At 34.8% G+C, this 18,196-nt stretch overlaps 1 protein-coding gene across 5 annotated transcripts in view; it reads right to left on the bottom strand.

Annotated features, from left to right (window-relative positions):
• Positions 1–439: 439 nt before the first annotated feature.
• The window catches only part of LOC311207187 (uncharacterized protein), a 22,599-nt gene continuing 4,842 nt past the window's right edge, over positions 440–18,196 (bottom strand). For 2 of the 5 annotated variants that reach the window (XM_084283106.1, XM_084283108.1), the window contains exons 4-16: positions 17,514–17,573; positions 17,030–17,110; positions 16,243–16,379; positions 15,326–15,448; positions 13,895–13,937; positions 12,617–12,736; positions 11,660–11,798; positions 9,780–9,825; positions 9,409–9,468; positions 7,816–7,923; positions 5,982–6,078; positions 4,727–4,927; positions 440–2,805 (exon numbers count right to left, since the gene is read on the bottom strand). In XM_084283106.1, the coding sequence (XP_084139232.1) occupies positions 2,726–2,805; positions 4,727–4,927; positions 5,982–6,078; positions 7,816–7,923; positions 9,409–9,468; positions 9,780–9,825; positions 11,660–11,798; positions 12,617–12,736; positions 13,895–13,937; positions 15,326–15,448; positions 16,243–16,379; positions 17,030–17,110; positions 17,514–17,573 (1,295 nt within the window). In that variant the 3' untranslated portion in view covers positions 440–2,725. Of the gene's footprint in view, positions 2,806–4,726; positions 4,928–5,981; positions 6,079–7,647; positions 7,743–7,815; positions 7,924–9,408; positions 9,469–9,779; positions 9,826–11,659; positions 11,799–12,616; positions 12,737–13,894; positions 13,938–15,325; positions 15,449–16,242; positions 16,380–17,029; positions 17,111–17,513; positions 17,574–18,196 lie in introns of those variants that run through there. The other 3 variants (XR_014618253.1, XM_084283107.1, XM_084283109.1) reach the window with 3 other exon arrangements.

The raw sequence follows: 18,196 nt of genomic DNA, 5'->3' as shown, positions 1-18,196 counted from the left end.
CATTACATCATTTTAATTACCAGAATATGAGCTGTCTTGGGTCAAATTCCCTATTTGTAGTAAATACTAGGATTATTTTCATGTTTACTTTGAGCCCAGCTACGTTACTTCTTGACTTGTATCTCATATTCTGGCTTCCCACCTCCTCTGCTTACTGCTTCTGGAAGCAAGGGCTTGGTGGAGTGCCATAAAGATGCTGGGTTACAAATGTATCTCCTACATTCTGCAATTATTTACTTTGAATCTTTTTAGGAAATGCTGGAGGTCATTTGAATGTGTTCAGTCAGATTTTACTCTATCTGCAGTGACAGAAGGTAGGAGTTAACATGGCACTTACTAAAAGAGCATTTTCAATGAAATAGATGAATGGCATTGTGCTCCATGAGAACGTTTTTAATTGTATTTCTAAAATGAAGTTACATAATAACATTTCCTCCAACACAAATGCAATAATAAAACACAGGATTTGCATTTACAGAGTATAAAAACAATTAAAAGACTTGAGAATAGCTTTGGTGAAGGCAATGCAGAGTCAGCATTAGCATTTCAGATTTCACATATGGTATCAAACCCTCGGGCACACTATATGACTTGTACACCGATGCCTAGATCAGATTCACAAGATGGGCCCTGCTGCTTCAAAAGGGATAATAAATTCCTAACTCAGAAAGACATATCACAATCCTAGAAGAAACAAGAAACAAAACAAGAGCAGGATGTTTCCATAACTCTAGAGTTATGATCCGAGAACATCACAATTTACACCAGGCAGCTTGCCTTCTGTTGCATACTCAAACATTTTCATTTCCTGTCAATTCACCTGAGTGCCCTTCTCCTTCACATACTATGCCTTGTAAGAGAAGTTCAAGTTCTGCAATTTTGTTAATTTCCCCCAAGCTCTCTGGTGTCTCAATAAAATATGTTACACTAAGGTAAAGCTAAAAGAAAAATCAGTTCCCAGTTGGTAGAATTTTTCTTGCTTTTACTTAAGTTTTAAATTTGATGAATTCTCCAGATACTCAGGATGTCTGCCTTGGTGTTACTTTAACAAACAATGTATAATATTAAGGACAGTCAGCAACATTTCTTAAGCATCATTAGTAGAGATAGTGTCTTTAAAAAAAAAAAATCAGATGCAAGGAAAATATTATCCTTAAAAACTGTGTGGAACAAAAATAGAGTTTTCTGGTAGCATAAGAATATACATCACAAAACACAGGCAGATACAAGACCAAACAAAATAACTCTTTTGCAGATTCTATTTGCACCAGAAAACAAAAGTTTTAAGGGGAGAATAACTGCACAGCTGATTGGTTTTATCTCTGTTTCTGAACAGAACAAACTTCAAGACATTCTAGAAATTCTTCACAATTTTATTAAAATAGTAATTGTTTTCTGTTTTAATTTCTTTAATTGTCATTCAAACGTTTCCATTTCTACGTGGTTAATTCTAACTAACCAACTAACCATATTCCTCCATGATTAGTTTGTTCATAGAACAAAACTAACGTATTTTGCTGCCTTTTTTTTTTTTTTTTGTTACCTTTCTTTTACGGCAGCTTGCATTCCAAGATATGAAGATGTGAAACCACCAGGATGAGGATTCTCAACTCCATGCAGATCTCCAAAAAAAGTATAAGTTAACATTAAAAGGTTCATTTACCATCTGGCCCCATCATGTCTGCATTATACCAGCTTTTGGCTGCAAAGCTGAAGAGCCTTAATTAGAAGCACTGAACGCTACCCAAGACCACACGCAGGAAGAAGATTTTAATTAGGCAATTTAATTCTAAAAATTTATTTTTTCCAAAACACATTAATCTGTAACCATCCAAAACATTTTTCTATCATCCTACCAAATTAGTAGTGGTTAACACATAGGACTTATACATATAAATGTATATATTACATATATACACACACACACACGTGTATTAAGTCAAAAAGACTATTACAGTGGGTGAATAAAAGTTTACCTTAAAAAAGCCAGAACTGAAGGATAGTATAAGCCAACTTTCACTTCATTCTCATGCTGGTCATATAAGAGAAGACAGAAGATATTTTCACTACCACTTCAGTGTGTCAACCATAGTCTGCTTACGTCTCTTGGGACATATCTGTGAATTTGCAAGCAAGTAAAACTCTGCTGAATTTGCTAAATTTTCCAGTTATCTAGTCTACATAAATTACCTATAGTCCATGCGGTTCTCAGCTCAGAACTGGACTGACAGCACTGTCTTTTTGTTATTCATCTTTATTTAGAAACAGAGGAGACCAATTCATTATTCTTACATGGAAGGAGATTTTTTTATTTCAATAGCCACAGGCAATAATTTCCAACTATTTGTTGTAGCATGAATTTGAACCGCTGACTTCTACTATCCCTTCTGTTGTTAACTCTTTGTGAAAGAACCCATACGAAGAGATCAGATTGCCAATATACAGAATGCAAAAATATTTAGGAAAACAACTGCAACCTGTTTAAAAAAAAAAACATGTTTAAGCAGCAAGGGAAACATGAACTTTACAACCTTTCCACAAATACAGAAATGTCAGCCATGTGAAAAAAATAACAGGAACCCCATAACCAAATTTTTAAGTAAAACAACACTGTACAGAATTTGGATATAGTCAAATCAGCTACATTGAGTTCGTATCAAGTAAAAGAACATTCTCAAACTTACAGAAAGTAAATACTGCAATATTAACTCTGCTAACTACCACGTCACTGTGTGCTGCCATTGCTTGATCTTCTCAGAGTCCCACTTTCAGTCAGGATCCTTACAACATTTGGAATATCAATTCCTTTGTTAAAGGTTTAAAAAAACAAAAACAGAGAATAAGTGGTTTGATGATACATTTTAAAGCTCAAGTTACACTGAAACATTTAGATGATGACACGAATTTGGAGCTTTTCTTAATAAATGAAAAACACTCTAGTTAAAAAACACAGTTAAAGAAAAACACAGTTAAAAAATGGAATGTGTTACTTAATTGCCTGGAAACCATTAGCTGTATTCCTGTGAACTGCTCTAATGTTTCAGTAAAGGGTCTCTCTAGCCCTTCTAATCTGTTGCTGACCTGCAAAGATCTGTAGCTGATGATTAGGAAAACATTACCAGAAGCACTCCATTTTAACACTGCACCAATGTCAGTGTTCTCCTCACAGCACAAGAATTCAACGTTGCTTTGATGAAACTCATTCCCCTGACTTTGGAGGAGGGAGGGAGGGGAGAACTGGAAGAAACACAGGGTCAGCTTAAGTGGTAATAACAACCACTCTGTGGCCATAAACAAATGCTAAGGGAAGAGTTGGAATGGGACCTGAAGTGTGCCTGAAGGCTTGTGGGTTATGGGAATATTATGTTCTCCCAACCTCAGATCATCTTTAGATCAGGAAACTTTTCAAGTTTGATACGGCACACTTCTGAACCTTTTGCAACTCTAAATTCCTTTACACAAAATGATGGAAACAGAACCATGTGCTCTATTCCAGATAAAGTAATTCCCCTCTCGCCTTCCATTCCTTCCTTAATTCTTTGCATTCAGTTTGTTCTTCTAACTGATAAGTTGGTATTTCCACTAACCTGATGAGGAGCATTTGAACTTCAGTCAACCAACACTTCAACTGCTTTGAATAACGTTGCGATCGCAAAATTTTGTCATCCAGATACTCATCCCTTTTTCCGGGTCATATAATCAGCAGAGGCCTTAAGCACAGGCCCACAGTTCTACTGGAACCTCCTTACACTGTAAAAAATAATTGCCCATTTGCTACCTGTTTATTAACTGACTACTTTACTGACCCCTTTCAAACAACTCCAGAAAGTCTGTAAGGAAGGATTTCTCATCATAAAATCTGTATTCATCCTCACCACCAGCACCCTGAGCAGATTATATTTACCCAGGTGTCTACTAGTTTCCACCCTGTTTTCCTAAACAATTTCTATTCAGCTTTCCAATAAAAGCTGGTAGTTTCAAGGACCACCTAGAACCCTGTACTGTCTCTGGACAGGATGGAGTACACTTTCTCAGCAGCCCGAACAGCGCTGTGGTTTGGAACTGTTGCTAAAACAGCATTGATAACGCAGCAGTGCTTTGGCTGTTGCTGCAGTTGGCTTGTGCAGTGTCAAGGTTCTCTCTTTTTCCCTCACACTCTACTCCCACAGTGAGTAGGCTGAGGCAGGACACAGCTGGGACAGCTGACCCCAACTGGCCAAAGGAATATTTGACACCATGTAACATCATGATGCTCAGCAAGCAATAAAATGGTGTGGTGACAAGCTGGGGGGGGTGTATTGTTCCCTTCTCCCTCCCCGCTCTCTGTCACTTTAATAAATTGTCTTTATCATGTTTTACAACTTTTCTAACTTCTGCTCTTTCTATTCTTTTCCCTGTTTATCACCAGTTATCACAGTTGAGATTCCCCCTTTTTTTTTTCTAATAACAATATGCTTGATTTTAGTTTACTGTCTTTTACCATGTAGATGTTAATAGGCATAAATGAGAAAACAAATTAAAAAAAAAATAATCAGTATTTATTAACACCTTCAAAGGAGTGCAGCCATTTTGAATTACCATTCCTAAACTGTCTCCTGAAAAAAGTAGAAGGGTAATAAAACCTGTCCTTAATATCTCAAACTGCTTAATGTTTCACAAAGCTAACAAAATTGTTACGTATATTTTCATAAGCGTTTGCATGCGCCTTCGTGTATATGTGAATTACCTCTGAAAGCTGGGTTTGCTGCTGCTATTTTGCGTAGAGTAGCAGTAACTTCCTCAACATTCATATTTCTTACACTGTTCAAAAACTCAGTGGTGATGTTGTTCTCATACGCTGCTTCCAAAGTGCCAGCTGAGAAGTTTTGCAGTTCATCTTCCTCAGTTACTGATAAGGACTTCTTAGCTGATCGGCTGCTTGAATAGTCTTAAAGAAAATAAATACTGTTTTTCAGTTGAAGAAGATTCTGAGCAGTCTGCATTACTTAGTTATCTAAATAGGGCTTTTCAAAACATTAATTTCTAGTTTCACACAGCATCATTGGTAAGGTTCACACCTGGCTTCGCTAATAATATCCTCATATAACCGAGAGTCAGAAATGCTTTCTATTTACAGCAAATCCTGAAGAAACAAGGGCGGCAGGTGGGTGAAAGCTTTTCTTTATGGCTTAGAAAAGGAACCGAAAAGGAACCAAAAGTTCCAAGTCTTTCATGTTATAAGCAATTACATTTTTTTAATTAGTATTGTATTGAGGTTTACAATTGAGGTTCTTTGGAGAAAAAATGTCACTGGATAACAAAAACAAATAAACAAAAAAAAACAAAAACAAACAAACAAAATAGATATGCTTAGTACTCTAGGCATTTTTCTCTCCAAGTTTAGGACAGCATTTCCTGCCACACAGCATGTGAAAACTAACCATTTATTTATATTAAGAAAATTCTCTCATAGAAATCCAATATCCTTTGAAAAATTGCATCAGAAGTACTAAAGTCAAGTAGTGGCAATATTCAGCTTTTAAACAGAATTTTCCATCCTCTACAACCTAATTTTGTTTCCACTAACATCTTACTTGGACTAGACCTGTACTAAGCCTCCTTTCCACCAAGAAGGTAAAAAAATGTGCAAAAAACCTTCCAGTTACACTGTGAAAGACTCCTTAGAAAGAATTGATTCTGGACAGAGGAAAGTCAGAGTCAATACTAACTCAATTTCTCCCTAAATCCTACAGTTAAGCAGGATGAATGTTTTTGAATAGGCTGTCCTTTCCTTTCTAACATCTGTAGAGGATGAGGAAAAAAACCAACAACTATTAATCTATGTTACTTGACCTTAGCTTTATTCTGCTTTTAAGCTCTACTTTAAGAAGCAGGGGGAAAAAAGAAAAAAAGAAAAAAAGAAAAAAAAAAAAAGCTTTTAGAATTTAATCTTAATCAGTGTTAAGATTAAAGCACATTCAAGACTGCAATCCTAACATTACCAGTATCAGAATCACTAATATCTGCAGAATTCAGGTCAGATTGCTCTGTGGATTGTTCCAATACTTCTTCTTCGTTATGTTCAGTATCTAAGAGATCCTATGAATTTGAGAAAAAGGTGTATTCAGAAATTCATCAACACAACACCCTAAAATGACAAACTACTACATTTTAATGACCACAGAAACAGATGAGAGATCAGTATTTCTGCTATCAAATTTGAGAAAAAATAATATTTCTTTGAAAACTACATGGCTGGTGATTAACCTTGATGCACACACTGCTCATGTTATCTGTCTACATCTAAAAAGCACTATATTAGGCCTAGTGATACTTATACAACCTAATTCTCTACCTGTCAGATCTAAAAAGAAAGCACTGAAAAGATTTTTTAAATTATCTGTTGGAAGATCACAGTTTAGGGTATTCAAGTGTTTTTCCCACATCAAATTTTTTTATTTTATTTTATTCTTCTACAACTAATAGATTAGAAGTTACTTTGGCTAGAACCCGATGGCTTTGTAGCATGTCAACTTCTGCCCTCTTTCCATATGAATAAAGCAACAAAAAAAAAGTCTTACACAAAAAGAACAGCAGGGATAAGGTGAAAGTAAACTTAATAAAGAAGTAAAAAAAAATGTAAATAATAAAAGAGAATTATAGGCATGAAATTTACCACAGAGAAATACTGCCTTTTGAGGCAGAAAGAAAGCAATGGAGGAAAGATGTAATACGGGGAGCAAAGATCAACCTTACAGCAAAATCCTGAACTAAGAAAGGCTTTTGAAGACAAAACCACTTTATTTTCCTTGAATCATAGAATGGCTCAGGTTGGAAGGGACCTCAAAGAGCATTTAGTTCCAACCCCCCTGCCATAGGCAAGGACGCCACCCATTAAATCAGGTTGCTCAGGGCCTCATCCAACCTGGTCTGGTTCCCTCCAGCTTGTTAGGCTGGTACTCACGCTTGCTTGGCATTTTCCATTCAGGCTCATCTTTTAAACAAAGAAATAGTTAAGTAACTATTAATAGTTACTAATTAAGTAACTATTAATATTAGTAGGAATAGCTGTTGTGGCAAATGAGAATTTTGTTCAACACTGACAATTCTATGAGACAAATTAGCAGGCAAAAGGGTTTCCAAAGACAAATATGGTAAATGAATTACAGCTAGAGGTTCCTGCCATCCCTGTTGGCAATGGGGGAACGAATAAAAATCATTCCAGGTGTGTGGAGTCTGAAGATAGAGCGTAACGTGAACTGGAGAAATAGGGAGTACAAATGGCTACTGCAGCAGGCTCAGAGAAGTACTCAAAACATTCATGTTTTGACTGACTTATCTTTACACAGACACTAGTAATGATGGGAGCAGGGAGGAACTGGGTTTTTAATAGCAGAACAAAATTGTGTAAGAAAATTGATGTCAGTGTCTGATTACACAGTGAACACAGAGAGGTCAAGACTGAGAAAGGAAAAAGAGAAAATTACTAAGGAGGTCAGAAGAGATAAGAAAACTGTAAGTTAGGATTGAAAAGGGAGTAAAAACAGCAGAAAAACAAATAAGGAAAAGCATGGGAAGTAAAGGACAGAATTAGTTTTGGCCTCTATTTTTAGAAAAAACACACCTTTGAAGACAAAGCATTAAGACTCTTCAACAGAAACGTGGTGAGTTTATCCTATCATAACTAGAAAAATTCTTCAAGCATTTAATGGTCACAACTTTCAGTACGGTTGGCATGGCGATTTTAACTATAAATAAACCATCTGTAACAATAAAAATACGTAATCACAGGAATCTACAGACTTGTAGAACAAAAATAAACCAAATCCACATTACTTTTTTTGATGCAGCCTGCTGACGATATTCCACCAGTGCATCTGTGAGAGTCTGTGTTACTTTTAGGATAAAAGCAGCATCGTCTTCATTCAGTATCTCAAAACTTTGCTAGGGAAAAAAAAAATCCACAACATAAAAACCTTGCCTTTGATACAAGTATCATAATGTATATATATGTATATAATGTATAAGGTTACTGCAGGGACCTTACTGTTTTTATATCTCTATCTTTCTGTCAGATATGGCTAAAGTTACAGAGTAAATAAAGTTTTTATTTTTAATCCCATAAATTGTAGTGGGAGGTGACAAGGTCTCAGAGACAGAGAAATGGGAGAGGATCCTAACAGAATGGTGCTTCAGCTACAATCATTCAAAAAGGAACAACCCAAGAATGTTCCTGCAAAGACATAGTCATCAAGTTCTGTTGAAAACAATGCCATTGGGCACAATAGAAGAGAAGCAGAGGTCTGTCCTAACAACTCGGAGTCTTCCAGATTAAAAGCAAACATCTTCAAACGCCCCAGACAAAGGAAAAAAGTAATCACAAACAACTAGCAATAAATTCATGTGTGACAGCATAATGGGGGGGTAGATTGTATTTTAACACTAATAAAGGGTCTCCTTGGGTTTGCACAAGTCATATCTTGTTAAAAAAAATCAGAAGAAAAGGAAGATTAAACTTGGGCAAAGATGCGTCTGCTATCAGTTAATGAAAGAGATCCAATTATTTTAATGATAAAAGCTGAACATAGAGCTCAGTTAAAATATATTCATTAAGAATAATCATTGAAAAACTGGAATTATGATATAAAGAGCAATGATATAAAGATACTTGTATAATTACCTTCCACTACATAAAACAACTTTTGTTTCAAAAGAGGAAGAGAAGATCAAAGTAAAAAAAATCAAAAGAAATGCATCATGGAGTTTGTAAAGGCATTACTGTAAACGTTGATATTGAACAATTTTCAAACTTTCCAAAAGAACATTCTCCCAGTCACATTCCCAACAGTCCTCCCCTGTTTTTAGGGGACAATCACACTATACAAGAGGATGCCTTGATTCACATTAGTTACTAGCAAGATACAATCTTTACAGTTTCCCCATTAAAAAGAGAAAAAAAAATTACCATGCAGTAACCGACTCACAGTAACTACCAGTTAAGATTTTCGTTAATTTTGTCTCTAATGTTTTAATGAGATTACCATTTCCATATGCAAGACTGTGAATGTTGTTAATACACGTTACAGCTAGCAACTGCTAGTTTTCCCGTTTGCTTCCCTGCTGTGAAATGTGTGCACAACACATTTTTGACAACCGAACGGAACTCAGCTGTTCTGCCAAACAAAGTGAATAGGTGGGATATTTTTGCATTTGTCTGTTTCTAAAATATACAACCTGCATGTTATTCCTTAACAACTGCTTCTTCCCTTTCTTCACAACCAAAATGTTTCAGTAATATCAACTAGTTCCTAATTAGCAATCGATTAGTAATTACTAATAAACCAATTGTGATTCAGTAATTGTTAATTACTTAGCAACTCTATTAAATTTTTTCAGAGATGAAATTGCCAGGAAAGATTTAGCACTTACCAAATAACCCAACAGTTCTTCTTGACTAGTAAATTCCTCAAGATTTGCTGGAGGTTCTTGCTGTTTAACATAAACAAGATCTATTATATGCACTATTTATAACCAAAATTAAACACTAATAAGTACTACGGCTCTTCTAGATTCTGCTCTAATTAAATTGTGTGTACTAGTAGAGAAACACGTACTTGTGTTTTCACAACAAAATCAGAAAAAAATGCATTTTTTTTTAAAGTTTTGCTTAGTAACTTGTTTGTTGTTCGTAACATTAGTAATTTGAATAAGCAAAAGCCAACAGCATTGCCATATATCATAGTAATTATTTTCCCAACTGTGTGTGATCTGGAACAACCCATTAATAGAAAAGCGTTCACCTGAAGTTCCTCATTTTCTTCCTGCAATTGTTTGTTGATCTCACACCTTAAGATAGAAAATACACACGTTATTTTTTGTTGTATATAAAAATAATACACGCACACAGCTTCCAAATGGTTGATTTATAAAAGGTGTGTCAGTCAATAACTCAGTAATTAGTTTAAATTATTGACACTACAGACTGTATACTTTGAAAGGTCACACATTTCCTTGCAGACATCCTAGTGGTTCCAGATATAACCATAAAATATATTTTAGTGTAAGTTTAGATTTTTTTAGTGTAATTAGCTACATAAATTCTAAACCCCAGAGATAAGAAAAAAGTTTGATGTTAATAAAAGCTGTAAACATGCATTGCAGAAAGACAATGCCCCTAACTATAGTACGACTTTTTTTTTTTTTTTTATCAGCACTTCACAAATTTGTGTTTACGAAAAGTTGGTCAGAAATAGTAGTATTTTATAACGTAGCCACAGAAATACTGAGCATACAAAGCCTCATAATTAATTAAAAGTAACAGAAATTCTCAGACTGATGTTGCAGAATTGTTAAGTGGAAGTATCATTTGACTGCTCGCTGTCAAATGAAAACCAGATCTTACTCCCTTTGAGAAACTTTACACTGAATTCACATTTCAGAAGTCTCACAAAAATAAACAGGAAGGAACAAGCTGAAGTGCTATTTTAGTAACTGTAACTTCCAAATTATTCTCTCACTGGAACACCTGACTGCTCGTAATTACCCAGGATCTATCTGAACAACTAAATTAATGAGAGATGTGTGATTTTCCAAAGGATTCTGTTCTTAAAATTTCAAGTATGGGACTGCACAACGACGATCAGTGTCAGGTAAAACTTTCAGAACCTCAGCGTGGATGCTCAAGATTGTATTAGCTTCCTATTTTTGACATTTTACAAACTAATTTACACTCAAATAACTAATACAGTTGTTTGAAAGTTAAACAAATAAATATAAAGATTCATAAACCTAGACTTGAATCTGGTTTCAATTAGTCCTTTTCCTTAATGATTGGTTGGCCCACAGAGAGGGAGAAGTCCTACAAAAAGACATTTCAGGAGCAAGAAAATTTTTCCTTTTACAGCTAACAGTAAATAAGAAAAAGGTGCTAGCCCTTCATGTCTGACAGAGAAGCAACTGGTATAAAGTCAGGAAACATTCTAAGAGAATTCCATTAAAGCAAAATCAAAGAACTAATTGGTATAACATGTGTAAGACTCATCAGTGTATGTATATCCTTTATCAGCTGCTTTCCTGTGGTTCCTGGTGTTGCACAAAGCTAATTGATGTTGAAGCCATCTCTCCCACACAGAGGTGAATAATTCAAACTAAACTCACAGTACTGCTATTAATAAGGACTTTTACAAACATCAAGCAGCTTAGTTCTCTAAGAACCGCATATAGTATTTATTATTGTTCCTCTGTGAAAGCTTTTGTAAAGATGATAGCCCAATTGTTGCAGCTATTCGCTGATTATCTTTTCCTTCTAAAATTACATGCAGTTCATATACTGCCCTAATTGTCTAACATGAACCTGTAACAGAGGGTTTTTAATGCACTAGGAAAGATTCTTTTTCAATTTGTGATAAATGAGGATTATACCTTAACGATAACACAGCTAAAACAAAAACTAGCTGCATCTACAGCAAAATCGGAGGTGAGTTTACATACACCAGATTTTCTGTTGCTGATAAAAGCTTATGGAAAAGCACATACTTTCAGAAGACAAACATTCTCCTATTACAAGCACACATTTATTCTTCACAACACACTGCAAACCCCATGTCAGCAGACACCACCTACAACAGTTTCAATGAGTATATTTAAAGGGTTTTTGGGGCGGTGGATTTTTTTGTTTTACTTTTCAGAATCGTTGCCTTTGCTGTCTTCTTCAGTCTTGTTGTCTTTGCTGCTTTCAATAGGCTTATTAGTTTCAGCCTTCTCATCTGGTTTTGCCTGTTCTTGCTGACTTTTTTCCGGCTCCTCTTGAACATTCTTTTCTTCAAAAATGATAAAAACAGTATTTTTAGTAATGGTTTTCCAGTGTACTAATTTAAAAGTATTTCCAGTATACTGATTTAAAATTTGCTCATATATTTTAAAGAAAATATTAATAAAACCTAAAAGGTGAAAGTAAGATATCCTGAAGAAATAAAAATTAAATAAAAACAGAACCTAAAAATTAAAGGCTTGGTTCAGCCGTGAAGCATGTCTGTATTTCTGGTAAGAAATATTCTGAATGAGAGTAATTATAATGCATTTAGACAGTAGCCCAATTTCCCCTTTGACATTAGTTTACAACCGAGCAGTAACGTCTGATGTTTTTTCAGTTACAAAGCATTTGCTAATTTTTACACTTTAATCTGGTTTTGTTTTCAAGAAAACAAACATTAGTCAAATATTTTAGACGTTCAAAAGAAATCTAAGCAATTTGTTTCCTTTTGATTCTCCTTGTGCCCTAAGCAAACAGACTGGCATACAGCCCTTCCCTATTTTTGTTCTTGACAATGAAGAATGCCTGATGTGCCCAAAAGAAGCCTGCGGACCTTCTCATAGAAATATTCATAGCAAAAACTTCTTCTTATGAATTTTTATGAAGTATCCAGCTACAGAAACTTTAAGTAGACCCGGAGAGTGTTCTTTACAAACACTAGAATTATTCTTTCTGTCTGCCACAGATCCCAAACATATCTATGCATTGTACATGCTCCTTCTATAGCAGAACATAGCTATAGAAATTATACAAAAAGTACACATAGAAGAAATAATTCATGCTTTGTTAGGAGTTAAATGTATATATATAGCCTTATTCTCTAACCTTGAATAGGGCCTGGCATTTTTCCGTCCTTATTTTTGCTGTCTGTTTCTTCTTCATTACTAAGCGATGTATCCACATGCTGAACTTTGGCTTTTGAAGGGCTGTCATCTGCAGTAGGATCTAAACAAACACATTCAAAATGTAGCAAAATGGACATTATCTTGATAAAGGTGAAAAAGAAATTAGTTATAGTGGTTCTAAAAGCGAAATTGAATTTTAACTAGCTGGTTCTGTGCACAAAAAGAAACAGTTACAAACATTAGGAACAATTTTTAGACGCATTATTCTGTGATAACGTATTAAATATGAACTAGAAGTTTTAAATATTTTATGCCCTGGTTACAATTACATACATAAATTTATTTCTTAACATAATTAAATATTATAAATTATAGTAGCATGCTACACGGTCATGTGCAAAATTAGGCACATTAAACAAAAGGATTTTGAATTGTATTCAGCTTATTTCAAAACCCCTTCTTAGATTCCAAATGGTTCTTTCCTTTTCAGAGTATGACACTGCTAATTGAGATCATTATACAAACACTCTTCTCATTACTTCTACTGAGCTATTTTAAATAACAGTTTAGACATTAACATGTAATAAAATTATGTACATTAGTTCTAATTCAAGTCTGTATTTCCATGCACATCTGAGAATGAGAGTGCGGTAGCAATTCTTATCAATTTTCAGGAATAGCATATAGTCGGACTGTCTGCCCATCCAGATGGTATTGTACAGCAAGTTTTGGAAGATTGATTAAACTGAGTGAAGAAAGTCTCACAGATACCATGTTCCTACAGCTTTGCGAGGATCAAAGGCTGGTAAAACTGGAAAAGTTTCCCTCCCCAGATAAGGGCTGTGGCTGTGCTTTCAGGATTCCATCTGGCTTTCTGGACTGCAAGTTAAATGCACACACTGAGGTCCAACCTGCTCATTCTGCCCAGTTCATCAAAATGCCTGTGAGCAGCTGGCACTGCAGAGAGTACAGCTGTTACCAGGTAAAAAGGTGAACAACTCTGCAAAGTGAGGAAAGCTTTGAGGATGAGTGGGAGAATGGAAAGAGAGAGAACAAAGAGCCAGAAAAAAGGTCTCTCTAGCTGCCCCTGAAAGAACTTGCTCATCCATTAAAGCTTCAGGATACACGGACCTTACAAAACGCAGCTCAGAACACACGCACACACTACCATTCTGACCAAATCTTTCAACCTGCCTTGAAAGAAAGCTATCTTAAATCACAGCAAGTTTACAATTTGCATCCCACTGAGCTCACTTACATTCTTGCCATCTCTTCCTCATCATCGGGGCATCCGTAACAACCTATAAATAAAAACCATTTATGTTAGCTATTTTGTGGATGCAATTTTAACTTAGGTATTTCATCAAATACTTATTTTTTAAAGATATGACCAGTAGTGGTACACACAAGAGTAAACCACTGAACAGACGTTCAAAAGTAGTTACCTGAACAGTAATTTACTACAATTAAATCTGTTTTAAGAGCTTAAAAAAATAAAATAGCTGGCTTCAGGAAAAAACAACAACAACAACAACAACAACAACAACAACAACAAACAATAAAATTAATTTATAACAGTTTATATATCCTCTACTTAAACACTCCTTAAATCAAGACTGAATTTTTTATGGATCTAGTGAAACTGTTCAAGGAAAAACAAAACAGTCTACAAAATATAAATGGAATTAATTATTTCTATATCCATGAAGAAAAATCTGAAACATACATATATGCATATATGATTTCCATCAACCTAATGTGATTAATATTCTTTCAGTATGTTTATTTGCTTGCAAATAATAATAGTGTGCATGCAAACAGATTTCAGATTTAAGCACTTACAATTTTGCTGAGAGACAACTCTTGCATAATTTAGCAGGATTTGGGGCTTACACAGAAAGAATACTTACTAGCATTAGATCTTTCAAGAAACACTGCTTAACAAGCAGGCTGTTTACACACTGAAATTGATGGAGAGCACAAATTTAAGGTACGCCAAAAAGAACACTAAGCACCTGAGTTAAGTTGTCATGAACCAAAGTGGTGAGGTCCACCTGAAGAAGAAACTTCACCAATATCCTGGCCAGATAAAGCTGGCAAACATTTCTAAACACTATTGCAGTATAAACAACAACTGAAAGCAGTATGAAGATAACTTCATAAGAATGTGCTTCTAATAGTGCAGCCCCTCAACAATTTCAGCTCATGGTGCTCCTATGAGCCCATGCCATTAGAGAGAACCTCACATCCACCTGCAAATTTGTACACTTTCCTATGTATATCACAGATTTTTTTTCATCTGTTTCTTTTGTGAACTGCCACAGGATGCTAACAGAGCAAAACTCTAACCTAGGAAAGTGTAAAGGTAGTTTCCTAGCAACAATTAAATTGTTTTACATACACACACACACACAACTGGAAATTGGCTAAATATTAATACAGATATTTTGTACATTTGGTATCCCTAGAGTTGTATTTCTGTAGAGTCAGATAGCATGAATATTATTTCAAACAAGAGAAATACTTAAATACTTATGATGGGAATGACCAATGGGAAATTGTATCCAGAGTAATCTTGTAAGAAATATTAAAGAGACAAAAGCACATTTAATAAACGTTAAAAAAAAAAAAAAGTTTTTTTTCAGTTTATTTTTAAGTGTATAACTTCTGGCATTCTTAAGAAATGTACCTTTATTTGTTTTCTTCCTTCTTTCTTCTCAATTGTTAATGCAACTTGCCTAACTTTTCGGTTGAGTTCAGAGCCTTTACCCTTAACTTCATCAGATTCTGCTATCTCAGGATAATGTTGTTTCTAAAAAAAATAACGAGATGCAAATCATGAAGTCATGCTTTATCCTTTGCAATTCTTTCAAGATCTAGCACAGCAAGAGAGAATCATGGGAGAAAAATCAACCTGTATACAAAACAGAACTTACTGAAATGTTTAGGTATAGAATTGCAGACTAACTGTGGGGACTGAAGTTAAATCTTCAGCTGAATCTGCTTAAGTTATACTTCTTGAATTCCTATTACATTTACAGTATTTAATAATGTAACATAGATGGGGTAAACAATAAATAAAAGTGTTAAGAACATGAAAACCACCAATACAAGTCTCACTGAGAATATCCATCTGAATTAACAAACAGCAAGATCCTTAAGAAGGACATTGTTGCAGAACCAAAACAATACACCCCATAATAACATTAGCTCCTAAGGCATCTGAAAGATGGAGCAGTTCCTTCACTGATTCAGTTCTTTAAAGAAATTAAACAATACATAGTTAGAAGCCTACTAGTCAATTACAGCTGTGGAGTTCCTTTTTGGCATTATTGGTCAACCAAAATAAAATACACTGACAACTCAGTGTCAGCAATGCACCTGCACACACATTCTCGATGAGGTGAATTTTAAATCTATTCTATTTATTAGACCACAACTGTGGTATAAATACACATATTTTCACAAAACCTTTTGTAACAGCTTAAAAATACCAGATCTGTTATTAAAATCTGACTAGCAAACTCTCTACTTAAACCATTATACCAACAATAATAATAATTAAAAAAAAAAACAAACACACACACCTTTACTGTAAAAACTTACCAAGTATGCCAGTCTATGCTTGGAACCACAAACGTGCATGAACATATTACTCAGTCCTGTTTTACAGTGGCACAGTTGACACTCATAGAGAAAAGGGAAATTGTCTTTTGATCGGTATTCAATTATATAATTAAGTCCTGCATTGATTAAAAAAAAAAAAGTTAGGAAATTTGATGTCTACTTGTTTCTTAGGCTCCAAAATATAATTAGTGCTAGCTACAGAAGAGATAGTAAAGGAAACTATCCTTACTGCATGTCAAACATGTGGATTAAGGTTTTTGTTACTATGAGTTATTTCATTTTCTGGTTCTCTAGACTTCAACATCAAACATATAAAATCAAATTTCTCTGAGATGCCTTATTTTTACCACAGAAAAAATGGGAAAAAAAATCCCTTAAAAATTAATAGCAACAGTTCTTTTGTCACTATTCGTACATTTTAATACATGTCCCTGTAGTTATTCTTCTGGTCCACTACACTCTCCCTTCCCTCCACAGGACCGGCAGCTACAATTGGACAAAAATAGTAACACTCACTTAAGTCCAAGTTTCTTTCTATCATATCACCTTAGACTGTCTACAGACCATACTCGCAGAAGCATTCTAGGCTAAATCTAACAGTTTTATCACTAAGATCAGTCCCTTTCATACCATACTACTAGGTACTCAACGTAAAGCTTGTAAAATCAGATAATGTGCATTAAAAGCTTCCATTTTTAAAACTACTCAATAATCTTTAAAGATAAACATCACGCAATCAAACAACTACAGTATTAAAAACCCTCACCGAGTGCAGGTTCTGAATCTTTACATGTGTTAAGTTGCTCTTCCAAAGTCTGTCCATGAAATCTCTCTGGCTCAGTTTGCACTGTAAGATAAGACCAATTTCATGTCATCTCACATCATCCATCAATCAGTCTTCATGGTCTCAAAAAATCTCCAAAATGAAACGAAGTCCTGACTCTAACCTTTGGCTTAGAGAAAACATGCTAAATAATTCATGTATAAGTGAATCCGTGCTCATAAAGAGCCCCACAGCCCAAATCAAGTCAATTACTGAGAAACTTTATCCCCCAAATCATATTTTCACTTGTTTTATAACATCTTGTGTGCAAATATTATTCTATGTATTATTACAAATATTTACTGTAAACAGGAAATACAATGGATAGAACTGAACTCCAAACAACCTTCTAAGATCTAGACATCTGTACCTCAAAACATTTCATTTCTCTCTACACTTTCTTCTTGTTGACATTAAACATTCTTACCATAATCAGGAAGTTTTTCAGGTGTTTTCACTTGATCTCCTGTGCCACCTGCAGTTTTAACTAAAACAAAAACACACAGAAACACAAAAAACAGAAGTGGAAATTTGGTATAACATATGTATATATATTTAAAGAAAACTATAGACAACAAACATGATTTGTTTTGAACGTGCTACATGATTTTTTGGGATAAAAAATATTTACACCAAACAACAAACTTATTTAATGTCAGGCAATTCAATGAAGCATGCAGAGGCAGACCAATGCAGCCTCTACTTACCTCATAACATGGGTTTTAACACACAACACAAAATTAAATTCTTAAACAGTAGCTTAAATTGTAAGCAATTTTGACTGTAATTTAATTTATATAAAGACAACCTGCAACAAGGAGAAAGCCTGACTGATTCTCTACGATGCCCATACCTTTTATTCTATAATTAACAAAGCTTTATTTCATACATTTCAGGGCTACTTTAATCCAATACATCACAGCAATTCAATTTAAATCCACTGATCTTGAGAAGCTTAAACCTCCTGCCTGCCAGGACACTTGATTCAGCCCAATAACCTTCCTGTCCTTTTTAAAAGCTCTATACCTATCCACTTCCCAAAGTATTTTTTTTTTCTATTGGCGTACAGTATGGGATAGGGCTGGGGTTGCACAACATTAAGAAAGGTAA

The sequence above is a fragment of the Netta rufina genome (genome assembly GCF_964035555.1).
Source record: "Netta rufina genome assembly, chromosome: 2".
NCBI classification, from domain to species: Eukaryota; Metazoa; Chordata; class Aves; order Anseriformes; family Anatidae; genus Netta; species Netta rufina.
Note: the sequence above shows the minus strand (reverse complement) of the source record. Positions and strands in the feature narration are given on the sequence as shown.